Source organism: Lepidochelys kempii, chromosome 1 (genome assembly GCF_965140285.1).
Source record: "Lepidochelys kempii isolate rLepKem1 chromosome 1, rLepKem1.hap1, whole genome shotgun sequence".
In the NCBI taxonomy this organism is placed as follows: domain Eukaryota; kingdom Metazoa; phylum Chordata; order Testudines; family Cheloniidae; genus Lepidochelys; species Lepidochelys kempii.
The window spans coordinates 290,157,533-290,176,097 of NC_136380.1; the positions used below are offsets into that span (position 1 = coordinate 290,157,533).

The window sequence follows — 18,565 nt, forward strand, 5'->3', positions numbered from 1 at the left end:
GGTTTAGACTATACTAATGTGGCAAAATGAGTCCTCAGAATGTCACCTGACATTCTAATTGATTGTCACACAGATTGTCCTTAGATGCCCTGCAATACTTGAGAACAATTAACAACTGAATTATTGCACCAATACCACTTAGGTTCCCAGGAATGTAAACATGAAAGCAGGACTGAAAACAACATGAAAGCTCTCCATCTCCACCCCCGCCCCCCCCTAATTTTTGTAAAACTTTTTGTAGAGTTGATTTATCAAACTGAGTTAATCTGTGAACAATGAGGCATTCCAAACCTGTTTCCCTAGAGACGAATCCTTAACAAAATGCAAGTTTTCAGCCAAATTGTTCAGCTGCAGTCTATGCACTCGCATGGTATAACTCTTATAATTTGCAAAGTGTTATCTGCATAGAACTCCCCAAAGTCCTACACTACACACAAAAACATACGGAAGTGGCTGAAGATTTTTGCTAAGGTGAAGGTTGAGCACTCTCCCCTCAATTATATCTGGATCTCTCAAATACTTTCCCAGGGACTGGTGCATGTAGGGAATCAGAGTACACTACACTGCTTAGGCCTCTACTACAGAAAGCTGCTTGTGATAAAAAGTTGGATATATCAAAAAAATACACAAAATGCAGACTGTCATAAGGGGACCCAGATAAAGGAAGCACCTTAGGATTGGCTGAAGTTGAAAGCAGATGAACCCATGGCAAAAACAGATACACTTAGGAAAGAAAACAGAGCAGTGTGTATTCAGAAAGTAATTTTATTGTATATTCATATATGATAAATATATGAAAAGAATTTTAATTGAAAAATTTATATACGATTTCTTAAAAGTATTGAATTGTTCTGAGGAAAGGTTTTAGGTATTAAAAGGTACTGAAGGGTGAAATGATCATTGGATATCTATAATATGTATGTGTACCTTTTAGGTAACATTTAAAAAGTTATCCTGTTCAAACATCCAAGTTGCAATACAGAGAGGATATTATAAAAGACAGCTTTCTATTTCGGCATCATTTGCTTTCAGTATATATAAGCCTCCAGACAGTACAAAGTTTAACCGGATAGAAATGCTCACTTGTTACATTAGACAATGTGCTCAATTCCCAAGATCCATTTGTCATGACCACAGGCTGACTGACCTAAATTTGGACTTTTTAATACCAGCCAATGCTGGCATTTTGTAACAGCACTTACCTTGCACTGTGCGGTGGTGCAGAGAGAACAATGAATTTCCTATGTTAAACGGTGTAACTCCCACAGATCACATACACCTCACCATATTGATTCAGTTCATTGCATTCCATATCCTGCCAAAATAAATCTACTGTAGGACAGCTGACATTATTGCTCACTGAAGATTTAACAATATATTTCTCTAACATAAGACAGAAATACACTGAAACTTGATAACAAATCCAAGAGCAATCTGAAATTAAACCACATGCATGCACCACATTTTTATAATGTTGCATTTTTTACGTTTGTGTCAGAAAATATGGTAGGAGAAAACTTACTTCTCTTCAAACAAAGGTAAGGAATAAGAACAGCCCTTCTCTAAGAAATTGTTAAAGAATCATGGGACCCTGAAAAGCTTGACTGCCTTTATACACTAAGGACTAGCCTGTATAACCTCTACCTACTTCAGTGAGTAATTGTTTACAGGACCATCAGTGGGACTACTCCTCAGTAGTGGCTCATTAATGTTAGGATTGAACAATCCAGCTCTAAATATTTAGCACCTTGATTTGTATTCATTTTACTTTAAAGCATTTTATGCTGCCTCCCTACTTTTGTAGTAGTGCTAATGGGGGCAATTCTCAACTTTCTATACGCTTTTACAGAGGCTGTTTTTAAAATAAAGGGCGACTGTGTCTACACTTCAAGCTGGGGGTGTGATTCCCATTGGCATTGAGCTAGCACGCTAAAAATAGAGCGTAGCCACTGCGATGCAAGCCCTGAGTTTGCACCCGGACGAGGCGCTAAGTGCAGACTTGGGCTGGGTACCCCTCCCTTCACTTGTGCTCCCACAGCTACGCTCTCTTTTTAGCAAGGTAGCTCAAAACAGAGCTACTGCGTGTACGGCTCATGGTGCTGGGAGCCACCCCTAGCTCGGAGTGCAGCCACCCTCTACATTTCAGGTGGTATGTTCAGTTTTATTGATATAATAGGCTCAATCCTGCTTCCATTAAAATCAAGGGGAATTTTGCTCCTAGCGGGAATAGGATTGGACCCGATGTCAATCATAACAGGATACTCACAAAGGGAGCACTTGATCTGGTTGGTCACTGAGCATTTCAAGGCAAAGTGATATTAGATAATACTGTCTCACTAAAGCTTAGAAAACCTCATTACTCGCAATTATATGCTACTAAATTAAACTCTAAGAGCAGTTGTGGACAACTTCTTGCCAGGGGAAATCAGCAACTCACCAAGTGAATAGTCTGGCTTTTTGCCAGCTTTTTTCATGCTCATTTGTTACATCCACCTCCCCACTAACACCCCTCACCATAGCTACCTGTTATAAAGACCTGGCCCTTCGAGGCTTTATGGTTCCAGGCCAGTTTAAATTAAAAATGGAGTATTTCAGAAGGGTGTTACTTTTCATTATGTAGTCCCACAGTTCCGCAGAGCCTGCTGATACCTTGTAGTGATTCCTTGCCTTGGGTAGGGCAAACAGCCCATCTATGTCAACCCACATCCACTTCAATTCCCTACAAGTTCTACTGGCTCCTGGCCAAATAAATAATTCCCTTTATATTTTAATTCAAGTCCAGACCTCTAATTGTTGTAGCGGAAGAAGACAGGGCCTCACAAAAAAGCAAAGGCTATTCAGTGAACCTTGAACAAGTGAAGCTCAATAGTTTTGAGCTTGATTTAATACCCCATTCCAACATCCAACAAGGGGAAAATATTTATTATAATGCAATATATATGTCCCTGCAACTACACCCTTTGTATTTTGGCAGTAATTTAGCCAAAGGAAGGGCTTTACATCTCATCCATCACTTTTAGTTGGAAGGGAATTGCCTAAGTCCAAGTTTTTGCAGGGTGTGGTTGATACAGTGAGATGGTTGAATACACATGACCAAAGGCCACATGCCTCACAAATCAGAACCACCACAGATGTGCTGGGATCTCAATAATTTTATTACACTCAGGAGTTTTCTGTTGTCTGAAGATAACCACAATCCCCTTTTCTTCACAAAAAAAAAAGGAAAAATATTCAGATCTATAGTAACAAATCTCTAAGGTGCCACTAGTACTCCTTTTCTTAAAGCATGAAGAAGAAACTAATAACTAATGGGGCTAAAGTCTCTTGTTTTAAGCCTTCCCCAAAGCAATCTCCAAAAACAAAACCAGGAGAGTCAATCAACAAATATTTAGATCATATTATATAGTAAAATACATTGGCAAGCAAGGCCTCAATTTCAACAAAGAAAAAAACCTGATGGTACAGAATGCCTTTATACATTTTAAAATATGGTATAATATAGCAGGCAAGTTAGAAAAAACGTTCTTCATAAGCTGTGAGTTTTCTGAAGACCGCCCTTTATCCTACAGCTCGGTTTTGTCTGTTTGGGCAGGACTGGTGCTACTGCTGCCTTCTCCAGCATTGTTCTTATCTACAGGCTCGAAAGATAATGAGGCAGAGTTTATGCAATATCTTTTGCCAGTTGGACGAGGCCCATCATCAAAGATATGCCCCAGGTGAGCACCACACTGAAATAAAACAACAGAGTATCATTGTATTTCTATACAACTACATGGCACGGCAAATGCTATTAATACTAACATCTGAAGGTTAGTCTATAGTGGGACAATGTTTACACAGGAAACTAGATTGAAGAATTTCTTAGGTACCTTTCATTAGCCTAACCCCTAGTCGATGTCTCTGTGGGCTGTACTATGCATACGAGGGACACAGAATAGTGGAACTGTACATATCCAGAATCATTCAGAAACAATGATAGTTCAGGTATGTTCAGATTTTTTGGCTAAATAATTAAGCCAGGAATAATTTATAAATCGGATTGATGCTTAATTTGTTACTTGCAAGGAATGTGAAAGTATATGTGCTGTCACCACAGAGAGAAGTATTGTTTTGGATGAGTGGATGTCAGATATGTATAATAGCATGGAAAAAGCCATGCTGCTGACTATAACAGAGGTAACATTCACTTTCCTTTACATAGAGAACATAACCTTTGAAGAAACTGATCCACTGAGCCATTACTGAAGAACTAAGACTGCTGTAGAGGCACATGATGGGGGAGAATTAGGTTAACAAACATCTTGAAACCAACAGCATGCTGTAATTAGCCACTCCGATTCTTTCTTATTTCTCCAGCAGGTCAGGAGGAATAAAAAACAAACCCCTGCACTGTACAAACATTCACCTTGAATAGGGAGTCATGCTGCTTTGCTAGGGCCCCAATGCATCTCCCATTAAAGTGAATGGTTGATTCCAACATGAGTTGAAATCCGTGGAGTTACAGCGGTGTCACAGTTCAGAACATATCCCCTCGTGGGCTAGCAGCCTGACAGACAGACAGACAGTCACCCAGCTGGACATCCAGATAACAGAAATTAAGGCAAAGAATTATTCTTTACACTTAATTCATTTCTAACACAGTATCCAAAGCACATACCAGCAATATTGAGTATTCCTGGCTGTGAATAATTATGCATGTTGGCTAAGTTCCTAACAGCTCAGCATACTGGGGATAATTTTTTGCTCTCTTTGGTCCCTTTTATTGCAGTGTCCTCCTCATGTTATAGTCCTCGATTCACCGAAGCACTTAAGCATGCACTCAGGCCGTCTGTAGGAGCAGGCAGAGATCACTGCTGCAGGTTATACTCTCTTCATGCTTCCAAGAGGTATTTCACAATCGTGATGACTAGAAAAAACTCCCCGTCCCAAATGAAAACTGAATTTCTGACTAGAGCTGGGCAGGAAACTGCTTTCCTATCCATCCCTTAAACATTTTCCAGATTTGAGGGGGAGGGGGAAGAATTTTCACCTCAAATTGGGACAAAAAGTCAAAATCTCAAACATATTCACAAACATATTTGACAAAAAATGTTTTACTGAAAAATTCCCCACCTGCTCTAATTCTGATCGACACAAGACTATAGGAGCAGGGGTCCTAGGCATGTGCATAACGTAGTGCTGGATAAAGAGACAGTCCTTACCATGAAGAGTTTAAAGTTTAAGACTCCAATCCTGCAACCAGAGCTGTGTGGGCGGATCCCTGTGAGTGGCAGGCTCCAGCTGTGGTATTGGGAATGGCACCATAAGGGCTAAACTTCCCAGACAGAGAGTTTTGGAAGGGCTCTGTGAAACTCTTGTTGTTATGCACAACCAGTTGGAATCAGCCATAGAAAAAAAGCAGACCTCTTGCAAGCACCTTAAGCATTGAGTGATCACTGAAAACCACACCAGCTTCCTGAGGGCAGCCCATGATAAAGCCCTTCTGCCCTGGCAAGGCAGCGGAAATGGCAGTGGTAGCTCAGTGGAAACACACCATTAGCCAGTGAGACTGCTTCCACCCTGTGGCATCATCAGGAAGTGCTTTCAGCAGCTGCTGTTATGCAAATGAGCGTTGGGAAGGCACAGGAAGGACTTTTAGGGAGCTGGTTAAGGAAGTGGTTAACAGCACTGGTAAGGCTGGGGACAGTATAACTACCTACAGTTATTTTTTTCAGGAGGGGGAAAAACAAAGGAGGTAATGAGGGTTAAATGAAAAAAATAAAAGCATAATATAAATAAAGATGATGCTTTAAAATAATACAACTAATGAGTCTGATGTTATTCATGACTGATCACTTGCTTGTATCCCTCTTTTCTAGCCCTGATCCCTTTTATCCTTGGAGTTTGTAAGTTTTTTGAAGCAGGAATTGTCCTCATCTTATTGTTTTTTACAGCATGTGGTCTAGCATAATGAGGATCTTATTCCAATTGGGGCCTTTGGACATCAACATAATACAAATCAATCATAATAATTTTGTTTTCCGACGTATTTGTACAAATCAAAAATATGGCAATTAATCTTCTTGACTGAGAAAGTTTTCAAACCTCATGGCTCAATAGCAAAGTCTTTTCCAAATTAACATTTACCAAAAGATTATTTATAGATCACTCATTCTCCAATGTAAAGGAACAGAGAAAGAGAAATTACACAGAGGAGCAGATTTCAGGAAACATTGACATACAAATTTACGGACTACCAAGTCAACCTATCACAACAGAACTTGGCAAAGAATACTAAAGCCTCAACACGGTTAGAGGTGGTTTCATTATATTTTTCTGTGGTAGCAGTCATACCAGGATTGGATTACTGAGAAATCTGTTATATTTTGTGACATTGTCTCTCACTAAAATTTACATATAGATTCCATGTAAACATGTGCTAGTACTCGTGTGCAATGAAAATAACCCAAATTCAATTGTTTGCAGCAGAAAGGAATTGTTTTGGCTGTTATTTGAAAGCATGAAAGACCAACTGTCCCTACACTACATACAACATTTCAACCATCACGGGTGCTGACTATTTTTCTTCGGTGACTGTTAAAGTTGGTAAAGCCTCCCCATGAAAATCATCCTATGCTGGTTTATATATTGGGCAGAACGTGGCAAGATGATGGAATGCCAAGTGTAACTCTGGCCTTTGGCAAATTGGGAGCAGAGCTGACCACAGCCAACTGACAGCATGGTTGGGTCTCTCTGGGCTCCTGGTTCTCGTTGGTTGCCATGAGCTGAAAAAAGCACTGTGCAATCGGCTGTTAATAATTTATTCAAAGCATATCAACTTGCAACCAATCTTTTTGTGATTAAAGAATTTTATTGGTTTTTACAGGCACAACATAATAGCTAGAGAGACCCTAGGGGGAAGGACCCCCTGCACAGGAAAGGAAAAGGAAGGACACAGAATGTGCAACTAATTTAATATTATTCCCTAAATGTGCCTGCAATTAACATTTACCTGTCACAAGTATGACCCTATATGTATTTTCAGGATGATGTGTTTCTAACAGAACTGTAAACATTGTTTCTCAGATAATCCCAGGGATGCTTTTGTTTTATAGTAAGGTAACACCCCCAGCGTTTGATCTCTAAATTGAAGAACATTTTAAATATTGGCATTTACACAGAAGCAAACAGATGGAGGGACATTTACAGAAAAAGCAACTTACTTTTTTCATCTGCAAGAGATTAATACAGTTTGGAGCATGTGTGTGTGTGTGTGTTTGGAGGGATTGTTTACCAAGAACTGCACTGCAGTAAAATTGTGGTCTTTTCTGCTGCTGGGTACATGATTCACATTCTTAGCATCCACGGGAGGAGAGGAAATGGCTGTGTTATAGGTACACTATATGGGAGGGTTTAGTTGTGCCTTGTGCAAGTTGTTCCCCACCCCCAGGCTATCATCCTGTGTGATCTGCTGCATCTGCTGGGCCAAGTACGCGGGTTCTACTGGTGGGAAGTCACTGATGGGAAGCTGCTGTTGAACTTTGCTGTGGGGTTTAGCCTCATATTTTCCTACACTGTTTAGTAAATTTAGGTTTTGGTGTGTTTTAAATTGGTGTGTGCATTGCTAATGCCATTCTGTGAAATCTGCCAGTCCTAGTTTCTCCGAAGCCAGGTAAACGACATTCTCAGACTCCTCCACCCTAACCACATGCTGCTTTGGGCTCCAGTCAGATGAATCCAAAAACTTTGGGTTCTCTGGAAGGGAATCGTCATATTCCAACCCATACGTTGGCCACAGGCTTCATTTGGCTGTACTCACGTCCTGCCAGGTGGCACTGAGTAGGCTGCATTTTCAACGAATGTCAGTAATCACTGAATAAAGGACCCAAATTCTGGTCCCACAGGGACCTTGCTAGTGGCTCACTGAGAGCTGCCTGCCCAGATGACGCTGGCTTGCCTTCTCATTTTCTGCTAAGAGAAACAGAACAGATGAAACGATGATACAAAGCAAGATTTTTTGTAGATCCAGAATAGGGCAATTAGCTCTCTAGGAGGGACACAGGTGAGTTATGCATCATGTGAAAGTATTTTATTTGATCCTGCTTTCAATTTGCAGCCCTGTGTTTGTATTATGAGAGAAGCAGACATTGCTCTCTTTACTATTCATTATTTGATAGATCTCCACTATGTCACCTCTTATTTATTTCTTATCTATACTAAATACAAGTAAGCTCTGATAAGATGAAGATCTCAAAGGAATGCTTCAAAAAGAACAGTTACTATTTTGATATGAACATTAGATACATGGCCCGATATGGATTTCAGATAACCAAGATATTCAGATACTAGGGGCTGGTAAAACACAACCCTAATAATTTTTAGTATCTCCTCATCTGGAATTTTTTCCATGCCTCTAATTTAATTTAATTGATTTTCCTTGGATTTTTTCTATTTGTACTACATCCTGTTTGAGATAGCATGATCCAACATGAACAGTGCTCTATGTGAGGCCATGCCTGTGATTTATAGAATGGCATTATAATATTTGAAGTATTATTCTTTATACCTTAATACTCTCTAACATCTTGGTTGCTTTTCTAACCACCAAAATCTATTGATCAAATCTTTTCACTGAGCTGTCCACAGTAAAGTCCAGGTCTTTTTCCTGAGTGGTTTCAGTTAATTTAGAACCCATGAATGTGTATGAGTACGGACTTGTCTACATGGCGCCAGCAAAGCTCCCTAGAGGGTTGTGATTTGTACAGTGCTGTAACCTGTTATGCACTAGCTGCCCCTTTAGACCCAGCTGCGGCACTCTCTTTCAGGTACCTGGTTCGCACTGACGTAGTCCTGTTTCAGACCTTTAGAGCAGGGTCTACACAGGGCAGTTGGAGAGCATGTTATTGTGCTTTTCAAATCGCACCCCTCTAGCATGCTTTGCTCTGTCGTGTAGACAAGCCTTGTTAAAATAGTTTCTTCCAAAGCACATGTTAATATTCAACTGAAAAAGTGTGAGGTATCTGCAATTATATTGTGGAACTGTTAAATCATTGTTAAATAGCACCAGTTACCAGCTGGACAGGGTCCTAAGCACAGACTGTGACACAAAGTATTCTCAATACTTCTGTACCTCAGTGAGCAGTACTGCCCTAAACTCAGCCAGGGAAGAATTAGTCCTTGTTCCCTCCACACATTGCCCAGCATGCATGGAAGGGGAGGTTACTTACATGTAACTGGAGGTTCTTCAAGATGTGTGGTCCCTATCTGTATTCCACTGAGGGTTATGAGCAAGCAGCCTGTGCCCGGCACTGGAACTTTTCAAAGCAGAAATGTCCGGCTGTCCGTGCATACGCCCTTGCACTGCCTCATGGTTTTTCTCGAGGCAATGAAGGATGGGGCAGACTTCTCTACCACGAATCTACCAGATCCGCAACAGAAGGGAAGGAGGGTGGGATTGGAATACAGTCAGGGACCACACATCTCGAAGAACCTCCAGTTACAGGTAAGTAACCTCCCCTTCTTGTTTGAGTGATAGTCCCTACTGTATTCAACTGAAGGTGAGTAACAAGCTGTACCTAGCTAGGAGAAGGGTGCAAGGAAGATGATGGAACTGTGGAGCGGAGAATCGCTGTGACAAACAAGGTGTCCATTGCAGAATTATACACTAGAGCATAATGAGAAGAAAAGGCATGTACCAAACTCCATGTGGCTACCTTACATACGTCCACAAGTTGGCACATTTTGGAGTGTGGTGGAATTTGATGCTTGCACTCTCATGGAATGGGCCCATATCCCAACTGGTGGGGATCATCTCGATAACTGATAGCAGAGCATAATGCACCCTCAGACCCACTTCGAGATTCTCTGGGTGGAAATGGCCTGCCCTTTTATTTTTTGTCATAGCAGAGAGAATTATCTGGGAGACTTCCAGAATGGCTTCATTCTTTGTAGATAAAAGGCAAGGGCCCTACGTACATCGAGGGAGTGAAGCTGGCATTCCTCAGTTGAGGTGTGGGAAAGAAAGTGGGCAAATGTAGGGTGGGTAAAGGTGAAAGCAAGAAACCACTTCTGGTAGAAATTTGGGATGCAGGTGCAGTGAAACTTTGTCCTTATGGAACACGGTGAGAGGGAGGTTTGCGATCATGGCCCTCAGTTTGCCAATCCTCCTTGCAGCGGTAATAGTAACCAGGAAAGCGACCTTCATGGAAAGAAGAGAAAGGGAGCAGAAGGCAAGAGGTTTGAAGGGAGTGTTCATTAATGATGTAAGCACTAGACTGAGGTCCCATTGCAGAGTGATAGGCAGAATGGGCAGGTATTTATTTACCAGGCTCTTCCAGAATTGGGCAGTCAAAGGAGGGGTAAAAATGGAATGCTTCTCAACGGGAAGGTGGAAAGCATTAAAAGCCACTGCATGCACCCTGATGGAGTTGAGAGCAAGTCCTGAGGCCTTCAGATAGAGGAAATAGTCTAAGAGCATTGGGATGTCCACAGCTTTGGGGGCAAGACCTTGTTCTTGGGCCCAGGAAGCAAAACGCATTCATTTGGCTTGGTAGGATCATCTTGTGGAGTCCTTACTGCTACTGGAAAGGACATTCTCTACTGCCAACGCACACTCCCATGCTAGTGCAGGCATCCATCCAAAAAGCAAGCTGTCAGCATCTGCGGACAGGGGTGCCGGAGTCTGTCATTGTGTTGTGTGAGCAGTTCCAGAAACATCAGGAGCAGGAGTGGAGGATGCTTCGACATGCAGAGAAAAAGAGGAAACCAGAACTAGTGATTGCCAGAACGGAGCAATCAGGATGACAATAACCATCTCCCACTGGAGTCTGTGAAGGATGCACAGCAAGAGTAATAGGGGAGGGAAGGAGTAGCTGATCCAGTCCAACCAGTTGATGACCAGAGCATTGCCCTGTGAATGGGCACCAAGTCCTCCCCTTGAGCAGTACTGAATGCACTGGGTGTTGGCATGAGATGTGAAGAGGTCCCTGATCAGAGTTCCCCAGTGACCAAAAATGTCCACAATTACTGTGTCATTCAACTCCCATTTATGGTCAGCGGCAAAGTTCCTGCTGAGAGCATCGGCAATCACATTCCAGGTTCCTGACAGGCAGGCTACCAACAAATGGATACAATGTGCAATGCAACATTTCCAGAGGCATACTGCTTGTGCACACAGCGTTGGGGACTTTGTGCCTCCTTGCTTGTTTATGTAGTCAACTGTAGTGGTGTTGTCCAACATGACAAGAACACAAAGAGAATGGATAGCTGGTAAAAACTCATGGCATGCCTTGCGTACCACCTGAAGTTCCAGGATGGTGATAGGTATCCTGACTTCCTGAGAGGTCCAAGTGCCTTGTGTCACATGATCTCCCCTGTGGGCACCTCAGCCGTTGAGCGATGCATCTGTTATGATTGTCTCACACGGCGAGGACAGAAGGAAGGGCATTCCGGAGCAAACTTGGAACAGTTCATGAGGCCAAGGAACATTTCTGAGTCTCCCCAGAGGCAGTGGCCTGCAGTCTATGGATGGACCCGGGGCTGGTAAGGGGAGTTGTCTCAGGACCCACGAATCATGAGATGCCAGCGGGGCGTGTTGCGCTGGAACCAGGACCAGCAGATTTGATGAGTGATGCAACTTCTTGTCACTCTTGTGGGCTTTTGAGGCAGCGTTCCTCTGTGACTGGAACTCGTGGATGGTGTGGTGTCTTTCTTGGATCTAGAGGAAGACTTACTGCCATACTTATGTGCATGCTTCTGAGACTCATGGCTAGGCCCCAGCATGGGTTCCATAGCACTGGTACTGGCAGAGCTGGACTGAGGCTCCAAGGTAGGAGGCGCACTCTTGGATTGTTCAGGCCGATATATGGGGGGGTCCCTGCCAGGATCCGACTGAGGCCCCCTGGCAACCTCCATGAGCTGCTTCTTACAATGGAGGGCTTGGCCGTCCCATGTATGGGCAGGGAAGTTAGAGGCAGATACTTCACCTGGATGCGGCACAGGCTTCCCCCAGGCAGTACAGACAGCATTGGTGCTCATTGCTGAGTGAAAACGAGCAAGGGCAGGAAGCAAAGATTTTGAATCCTGGCATCATTGGCACAATCCAGTACCCCAGACATGGGCTTTAAAATACAAATTGTCAACATCACATTTCAAAATATGCAAACTAAATATCCTTAAATCAAACTCTTAAGTTCTCATGCACACTTTTATTTTTTCCATTTTGGCTATCTGTGCATTTCAATTATTGATGGAAATATATTTTCATTGCTTTGTGTGTACATAAGGAAATTAACTTTTACCAACATTTACTGATACAAATAAAATCCTTCCAAGCCTATTTATAGTTATCATTTAGTTCCACAAAGCAATTCAGTAAAGTGATGATTAGAAGCTCATAAGGTTCCTCAGTCTATTATGAAATAAAAAAGACACAGCCTAAGTTCCTCTAATATTGAGCAATATCTTTTTATGCAGTAAATTTTCCAGCAAGTTGTTAAAATTCTTTAGCAATCAGAGATCATAGTAGAGGTTCTGAGATTCCTAAACCTGTACAGCATAGCTACCAAAAATGTGTTAAATGGCTTTCTTGCAGCATGTTACCTAGATAAGAATAATACAATTTCATAGAATCATAGACTATCAGGGTTGGAAGGGACCTCAGGAGGTCATCTAGTCCAACCCCCTGCTCAAAGCAGGACCAATCCCCAATTTTTGCCCTAGATCCCTAAATGGCCCCCTCAAGGATTGAACTCACAACCCTGGGTTTAGCAGGCCAATGCTCAAACCACTGAGCTATCCCTCCCCCCCTATAAAAAAAACCAGCACTGATGGCCCCACCTCTCCATGGGGCTCCGCTCTGCCAGCTGCTCTGCATCCCACAAACTGCTCTGCTCCACCAGCCGCTCCGCTCACCGTGCTGCCAACGGCTCTACCATATAGCTTCAGGCTCCCCCGCTACCTAACACAACACTCAGTGATTTCAGCTCTTTTGTGATTTCAGCTTGTAGTAGGGGAGCCACAGTGCTGGTGTACCATTGGCCCAAAGTGAATTCAGCTCAGCAGCCTGTAACTAGACTCCTAATGGAATCAAAATTAGCTCTGATATTCCACAGTGGAGAGAGGAGGAAGTGCAATTAGCACGTAAGGCCCTCACCAGGGGGCCCATGCCACCAGGTATTAATACCTGTTCCCAGCCTCTCTCCATTTATATCAGTAGATATTTCCCTTCAGACTGATACAGGCACTGGCAATTTGGGCCTCATCCTGCACACACTGAAGTTCACTGAAATTTTGCCATTGACTTTAATGGGAGCAGAAATGGCCCCAGAAGACTACATCATCATTTCAGAGAGCCTCTTTCTTAACATGCTCTAAGCATTCCTGTATGAGCACAGAATAATCAGGATATATTTCAGCAATGCTGAAATCGGTTATCCCAGCCTTGGTCCTGTCTGGAAACACAAAGGCAGATTTATATAGCATGAATGAAGCTGTTGCACCCTCACCAGAAGGAGGTTGAGGATTTAGAACTGGATGGTTGAGAGTTGCTGGGTGTTTTTGTAACATGTCAAGTCAGCAGTTCCCCTCCCTTCTATATAATGATTATGCCATTCACTTCACAGAAAGCTGGGCATCATAATGGATGAAAGCAAGAAGAACAAGACAGATAATGGAAAGTTCGGAGCATCTGGCATTATTATTGAGTTCATTATTATGGCAGATGGGATTACCTGATGTGGCCATTAAGATTGACCTGGGAATGGGTCTTGGATTTCAGTTAGTGCTGCTCTTCAGTAATGCACAGTGATGGTATCAGCACACAAATAGTTGCTACAACGCTTCCAACCTCTATCAAAACCATTTGTACATGGAGGTAGAGAAGCGGAGCTCAGGGATGAGCATTGACGGGATTCCTTTCAACAAGACAATTTCTGTATACTTGGCACCACTGATTCAAGCCAATGATGTATGCTCTGTTAAACAGTGTTTAAGCATACTCTTATTAGCACTTTGTACTTTGCTTGGACCATTTGTCTGTCATACTTGCAATCCACCACGCAATTTTAAGATTATTAGTATTTAATGAACTAAAAGCTTTGTAAATCACAGGGAAAGGGTAGGGTGCTGTAACAATATTTGCAGCCTTTACTATCAGAATGGTCTCAGTGCTATATACTGACCTGACTGCAGCCTGTTTCAATCCTGTGCATCCCATAAGAGAAGTCATCGGTGAACGTAATTGCATCAGGACTGATCACATCATAGAATGAAGGCCAACCTGGAAACGAGGAACAAGAGAAATCAAGAGCTTCAGTATCTTTGTGTCAGATTGCGTTACCAACAATTGAGGGGACCACTGTCAAAAGCACCTACGTGACTTAGGAGCCTAAGTACCATTTTCAGAAACACCCGTTACCTTGCATGTACAATTATAATACATTATTACTCATGTACAATTGTAATACATTATTCACATTTAGACCCTCTCAGAGAACAAGCTGCCAGCACTGCCCTTCTTCTGCACCTGCAGAGCTCCCTGGCATGCACCTCCACAGACAGCAACTGCAGCAGTCTAGCCCAGGTAAAGAGATGGGTGCTCTGGTAACCCGGACACAGATTCAAACCATGCAAGCCTTTAAAGATCAATAAAAAAAATACTTTGAGTTCCACTCAGCTGCCCAGAGGCAACCACACTAGCTCATGGGATGCGCATGTTATGTGCTTCCAGTGGAAAGCCCCACTTACTAAAGGGCTCCTGAATTCTGGAATAGCTCAGCTTCTGCATGGTCTCAGGTGCAGCCCCTACATCCAAAACAAAAGGCCTCACTTCACTTTGCCATGCACAGATGGAAACACGTGCTCTTCAGCACAGCTGCTATCTGAGCCTTCTGTAGCAGCCTCAGGTACAATTAAGAGCACTATATTGTGACCCCTATTTATAAGTCATGGCTGCACATCATCATCTGAAGAATGACCCTTCATTCTTTAACTATTCGCTCCCTAGTCTCCCCCTACTCACCAACACAGGGACTGGGGAACCCAAGCCCCTGCAACTACAGTGTCCCAGCAGATTCCCCTCACACAGCCTGATTAGTTCACCTAAATAGCAATCGAAGGGCTGTGTTGCTTATAGCTGGGCTTCCACATAAGAATCTGCCTGAGAGACTTGAAAGGTCACCTAAAAACCCATACACACCTGATCACCACCAGATACCTGCCCCTCTCATGCAATCCCCTAAGGTCACTCACCCATACATTATACACATACACACACCAGTCTCTCTGTGTGTATATATGCTCGCACATACCAAAGTTCTTTCTCCTAATATCTGTTAAACATTTGTTATTAATGGTTTTATAAAATGCCTTGCAGTAAGTCATTAAAGAATGTAGCTGCAGCTACAAATCACTTTGCACAGCTGAATACAGGATGTACAGAATTTCCCACAAGATTTTTAGTAAAGGGAGGTGTGGAAGCTATCAAATGGTCTCAATATGTGCAGGGAAAGCATGTCAATGCGGAACAATACTGCACATCTTTAGTCATATTTTACTGTGTAAGGTGTAGATGAAAACTTTTGAGGAAGAAACCATGTAAGAGCGAAACAGCCCCTCCCCGAGATGGTTCATTTCTCACCCTTTTGGAAAAACTTGGATAAATACAGTAACATCTTAATTAGAGTTCCAAGTAGGAGCCCACCAGGACCTGCAATGAAGTCCATGGGGTCTACCCACACAAAGCTCATTGGGGGATCAGGGGCTAAAAGTGTTATCCAAGTGTGACCAATGAAAAAATGGACAAAGCTGAAGATCAAATACTCTGAACAAGGCAAACATCCTGCGAGAGAGAAACCCACCTGGAATCCCTCTAGTAATGTCAATCTTTAAAAAGAATGATTACAAAGTCACAAATGTCTTTATAAATTATTCCACACTGTAAACCGTCCCTGCCAAACAATGCACATAGCTTCACAAACAAAACAAGAAGCAGCCTATTACAAAATTCTGCAGAATGGGAACCCGTCAAAAATTGTTATCTTCCAGTTGGTGGATCCTCTCCAACAATGCAAATTATCTCCTGAGAAGGAACTCCACCTAATGATGAGTGAGGTCTTAAGCAGACCTGGCTGAATAATTTTCAACAGAATCTTTTCTATCAAAACCAAAATGTTTTGCGAAGCAGAATTCTTGTTTTCTGGCCAGCCCTAAGTCTTAAGGAAGAGAAGCCCCAAAGAAGAGAGCATTTTCCTCATAATGTGAAAGTATTTGAAGGAGGAACTCTTCACTGTTGTAGAAATCCTCAAAGGTAACCCTCCCTCCCCCTACGCACAACAATAAGGAGAAAGCTTCAAAGGCTGCTCTGCAGAGATTGAAGCAATCTGTGTCTTGCTGAGAAAATTATCTTGTGCAAAGGGGTTGGGGGGATATGTTTATGTCAGTTTTGACATTAAAGGAAGATCATCCATCCTCCTCTCTCCAGACTTTTCCTTTTGGTCTTCCCATCTAGCACAAAAAATTATTTGTTTTGGATGCATGCCATGCACTTTTAAAAAGTGAAGTCAGCTGAAAACCTGTACAAACAGAGTTGAACTCCCTTAAAGCAGCCTTTGTACCCAACTGGAGTGACTAGAATTTAGTTTATTAATTTCCAGTGTACACATTGTTTTTTCAGAATGTCACTTGTTCTATAGATTCTGCCAGTGAGGCATCTGCTCCCGCAAAGTAGTGACTACAACATAGTTCGAAAATCCAAGCAGTGGTTCCTCAGATTTTCAACCACTTAATGCTAAATTGTTGCATTTCCACCTCAATTATATCTCCTCCACCTCGTCGCCTCTTTGGGTCTCTTCTAGTATTACTATGATGAACTAATAACATTAAGAAGGTTGGTAGTATAACTGTGTGAAACCTGCAGGGTACAGTTCATGAAGGGCACCATCATTTGGTTGGCCTGGAGATGGAACCAAACTAACCGCTGCATGTTTGATGGAAAGTTTGAATTCATTGGGCAAACTTACAAGGCATACCAGTACCCTTCCCCCTCACCTCTCTCACTCCCTCTTGCAGGAAACGTAGCATATAGGAATAGAAGGCAAAAAGAAAAGGAGTACTTGTGGCACCTTAGAGACTAACAAATTTATTTGAGCATAAAATTTCGTGAGCTACAGCTCACTTCATTGGATGCATTCAGTGGAATTCCAGTGGATGAACTTTCATGAGCTACAGCTCACTTCAACTGGATGAATTCAGTGGAATTTATGCTCAAATAAATTTGTTATTCCACTGAATGCATCCGATGAAGTGAGCTGTAGCTCACGAAAGTTTATGCTCAAATAAATTTGTTAGTCTCTAAGGTGCCACAAGTCCTCCTTTTCTTTTTGCGAATACAGACTAACACAGCTGCTACTCTGAAACCAGGAATAGAAGGGTATCCTTTGGATAGCTTGTGAGCCTTCTAGTAGTGCTCATTGTGTACTATGTTTCAAAAGCAGCCAGAAACCAGTCAGAGCTGGATTATGTATCTAGCTAGACCTGGCATGTTTGTGTATATTTAGTAAACACACTTATCTGGCACCCAGTTGTACCCATGTGGCTTCTTATTGTCTGTATTGTGTAACTAGCAAAACAATAGGGGCTTTCTTGTTTCTCCTCCTTTCCCAGCAACCTCCAGAAGATCTCTTCTTGCTTTAGGGTACATCTACACTATAATTTAAGGTGTAACTGTAGCTCAAGTAGGCTACGTGTGCTAATTTTAATCTAGCTAGCACAGGTAACAATAGGAGTCAAGATGTGGCAGCATGGGCTTCATTGCAAGCTAGCTGCCACAGTAATGTCTGTCTGGGATGCTGGTTGCTGGGTATGTACTCGGGTTTCAAGCCCATGCTGAAGCCTCTGCTGCCACAGAATCATAGAATATCAGGGTTGGAAGGGACCTCAGGAGGTCATCTAGTCCAACCCCCTGCTCAAAACAGGACCAATCCCCAACTAAAACTTCTAAGGAAGGAGATTCCACCACCTCCCTAGGTAACGCATTCCAGTGTTTCACCACCCCCCTAGTGAAAAAGTTTTTCCTAATATCCAACCTAAACCTCCCCCACTGCAACTTGAGACCTTTACTCCTTGTTCTGTCATCTGCTACCACTGAGAACAGCCTAGATCTTCATTACCATTGTTACTCACACTCACTAGAATAAAGCTAGGATGGGTACACCTACTCTTCCTTTGCTGCATGGCCATACCCTTAGGACTTGTCTTCACTACCGGGATAAGTCGACCTAAGTTACGCTACTCCAGCTATGTGAATAAAGTAGCTGGTCATGGAGCTTAGGTCGACTTACCCTGGTGTCTTCACTGTGCTGCATTGACGGGACACACTCTCTGGTCGATTTCCCTTACTCCTCTCCGAGAGCTGGAGTACCTGGGTCGACTGGAGAGCGCTCTGCCATCGATTTAGCGGGTCTTCACTAGACCCACTAAATTGACCCCTGCTGCATCGATTGCAGCAGTGTGGATCTCCCTGTAGTGAAAATCAGCCCTTGGATGTTATAATCTCCCATCACTGCTCCCTCTTCCTGGGACCGAAGCC

General features: G+C 42.7%; 1 protein-coding gene across 5 annotated transcripts in view; it reads right to left on the reverse strand.

Annotated features, from left to right (window-relative positions):
- Positions 1 to 1,378: 1,378 nt before the first annotated feature.
- The window catches only part of MSRB3 (methionine sulfoxide reductase B3), a 147,309-nt gene continuing 130,122 nt past the window's right edge, over positions 1,379 to 18,565 (reverse strand). For 3 of the 5 annotated variants that reach the window (XM_073327875.2, XM_073327879.1, XM_073327878.1), the window contains 2 exons: positions 14,160 to 14,257; positions 1,379 to 3,728 (listed from right to left, as the gene is read on the reverse strand). In XM_073327875.2, the coding sequence (XP_073183976.1) occupies positions 3,564 to 3,728; positions 14,160 to 14,257 (263 nt within the window). In that variant the 3' untranslated portion in view covers positions 1,379 to 3,563. Of the gene's footprint in view, positions 3,729 to 6,244; positions 7,951 to 14,159; positions 14,258 to 18,565 lie in introns of those variants that run through there. The other 2 variants (XM_073327876.2, XM_073327877.2) reach the window with 2 other exon arrangements.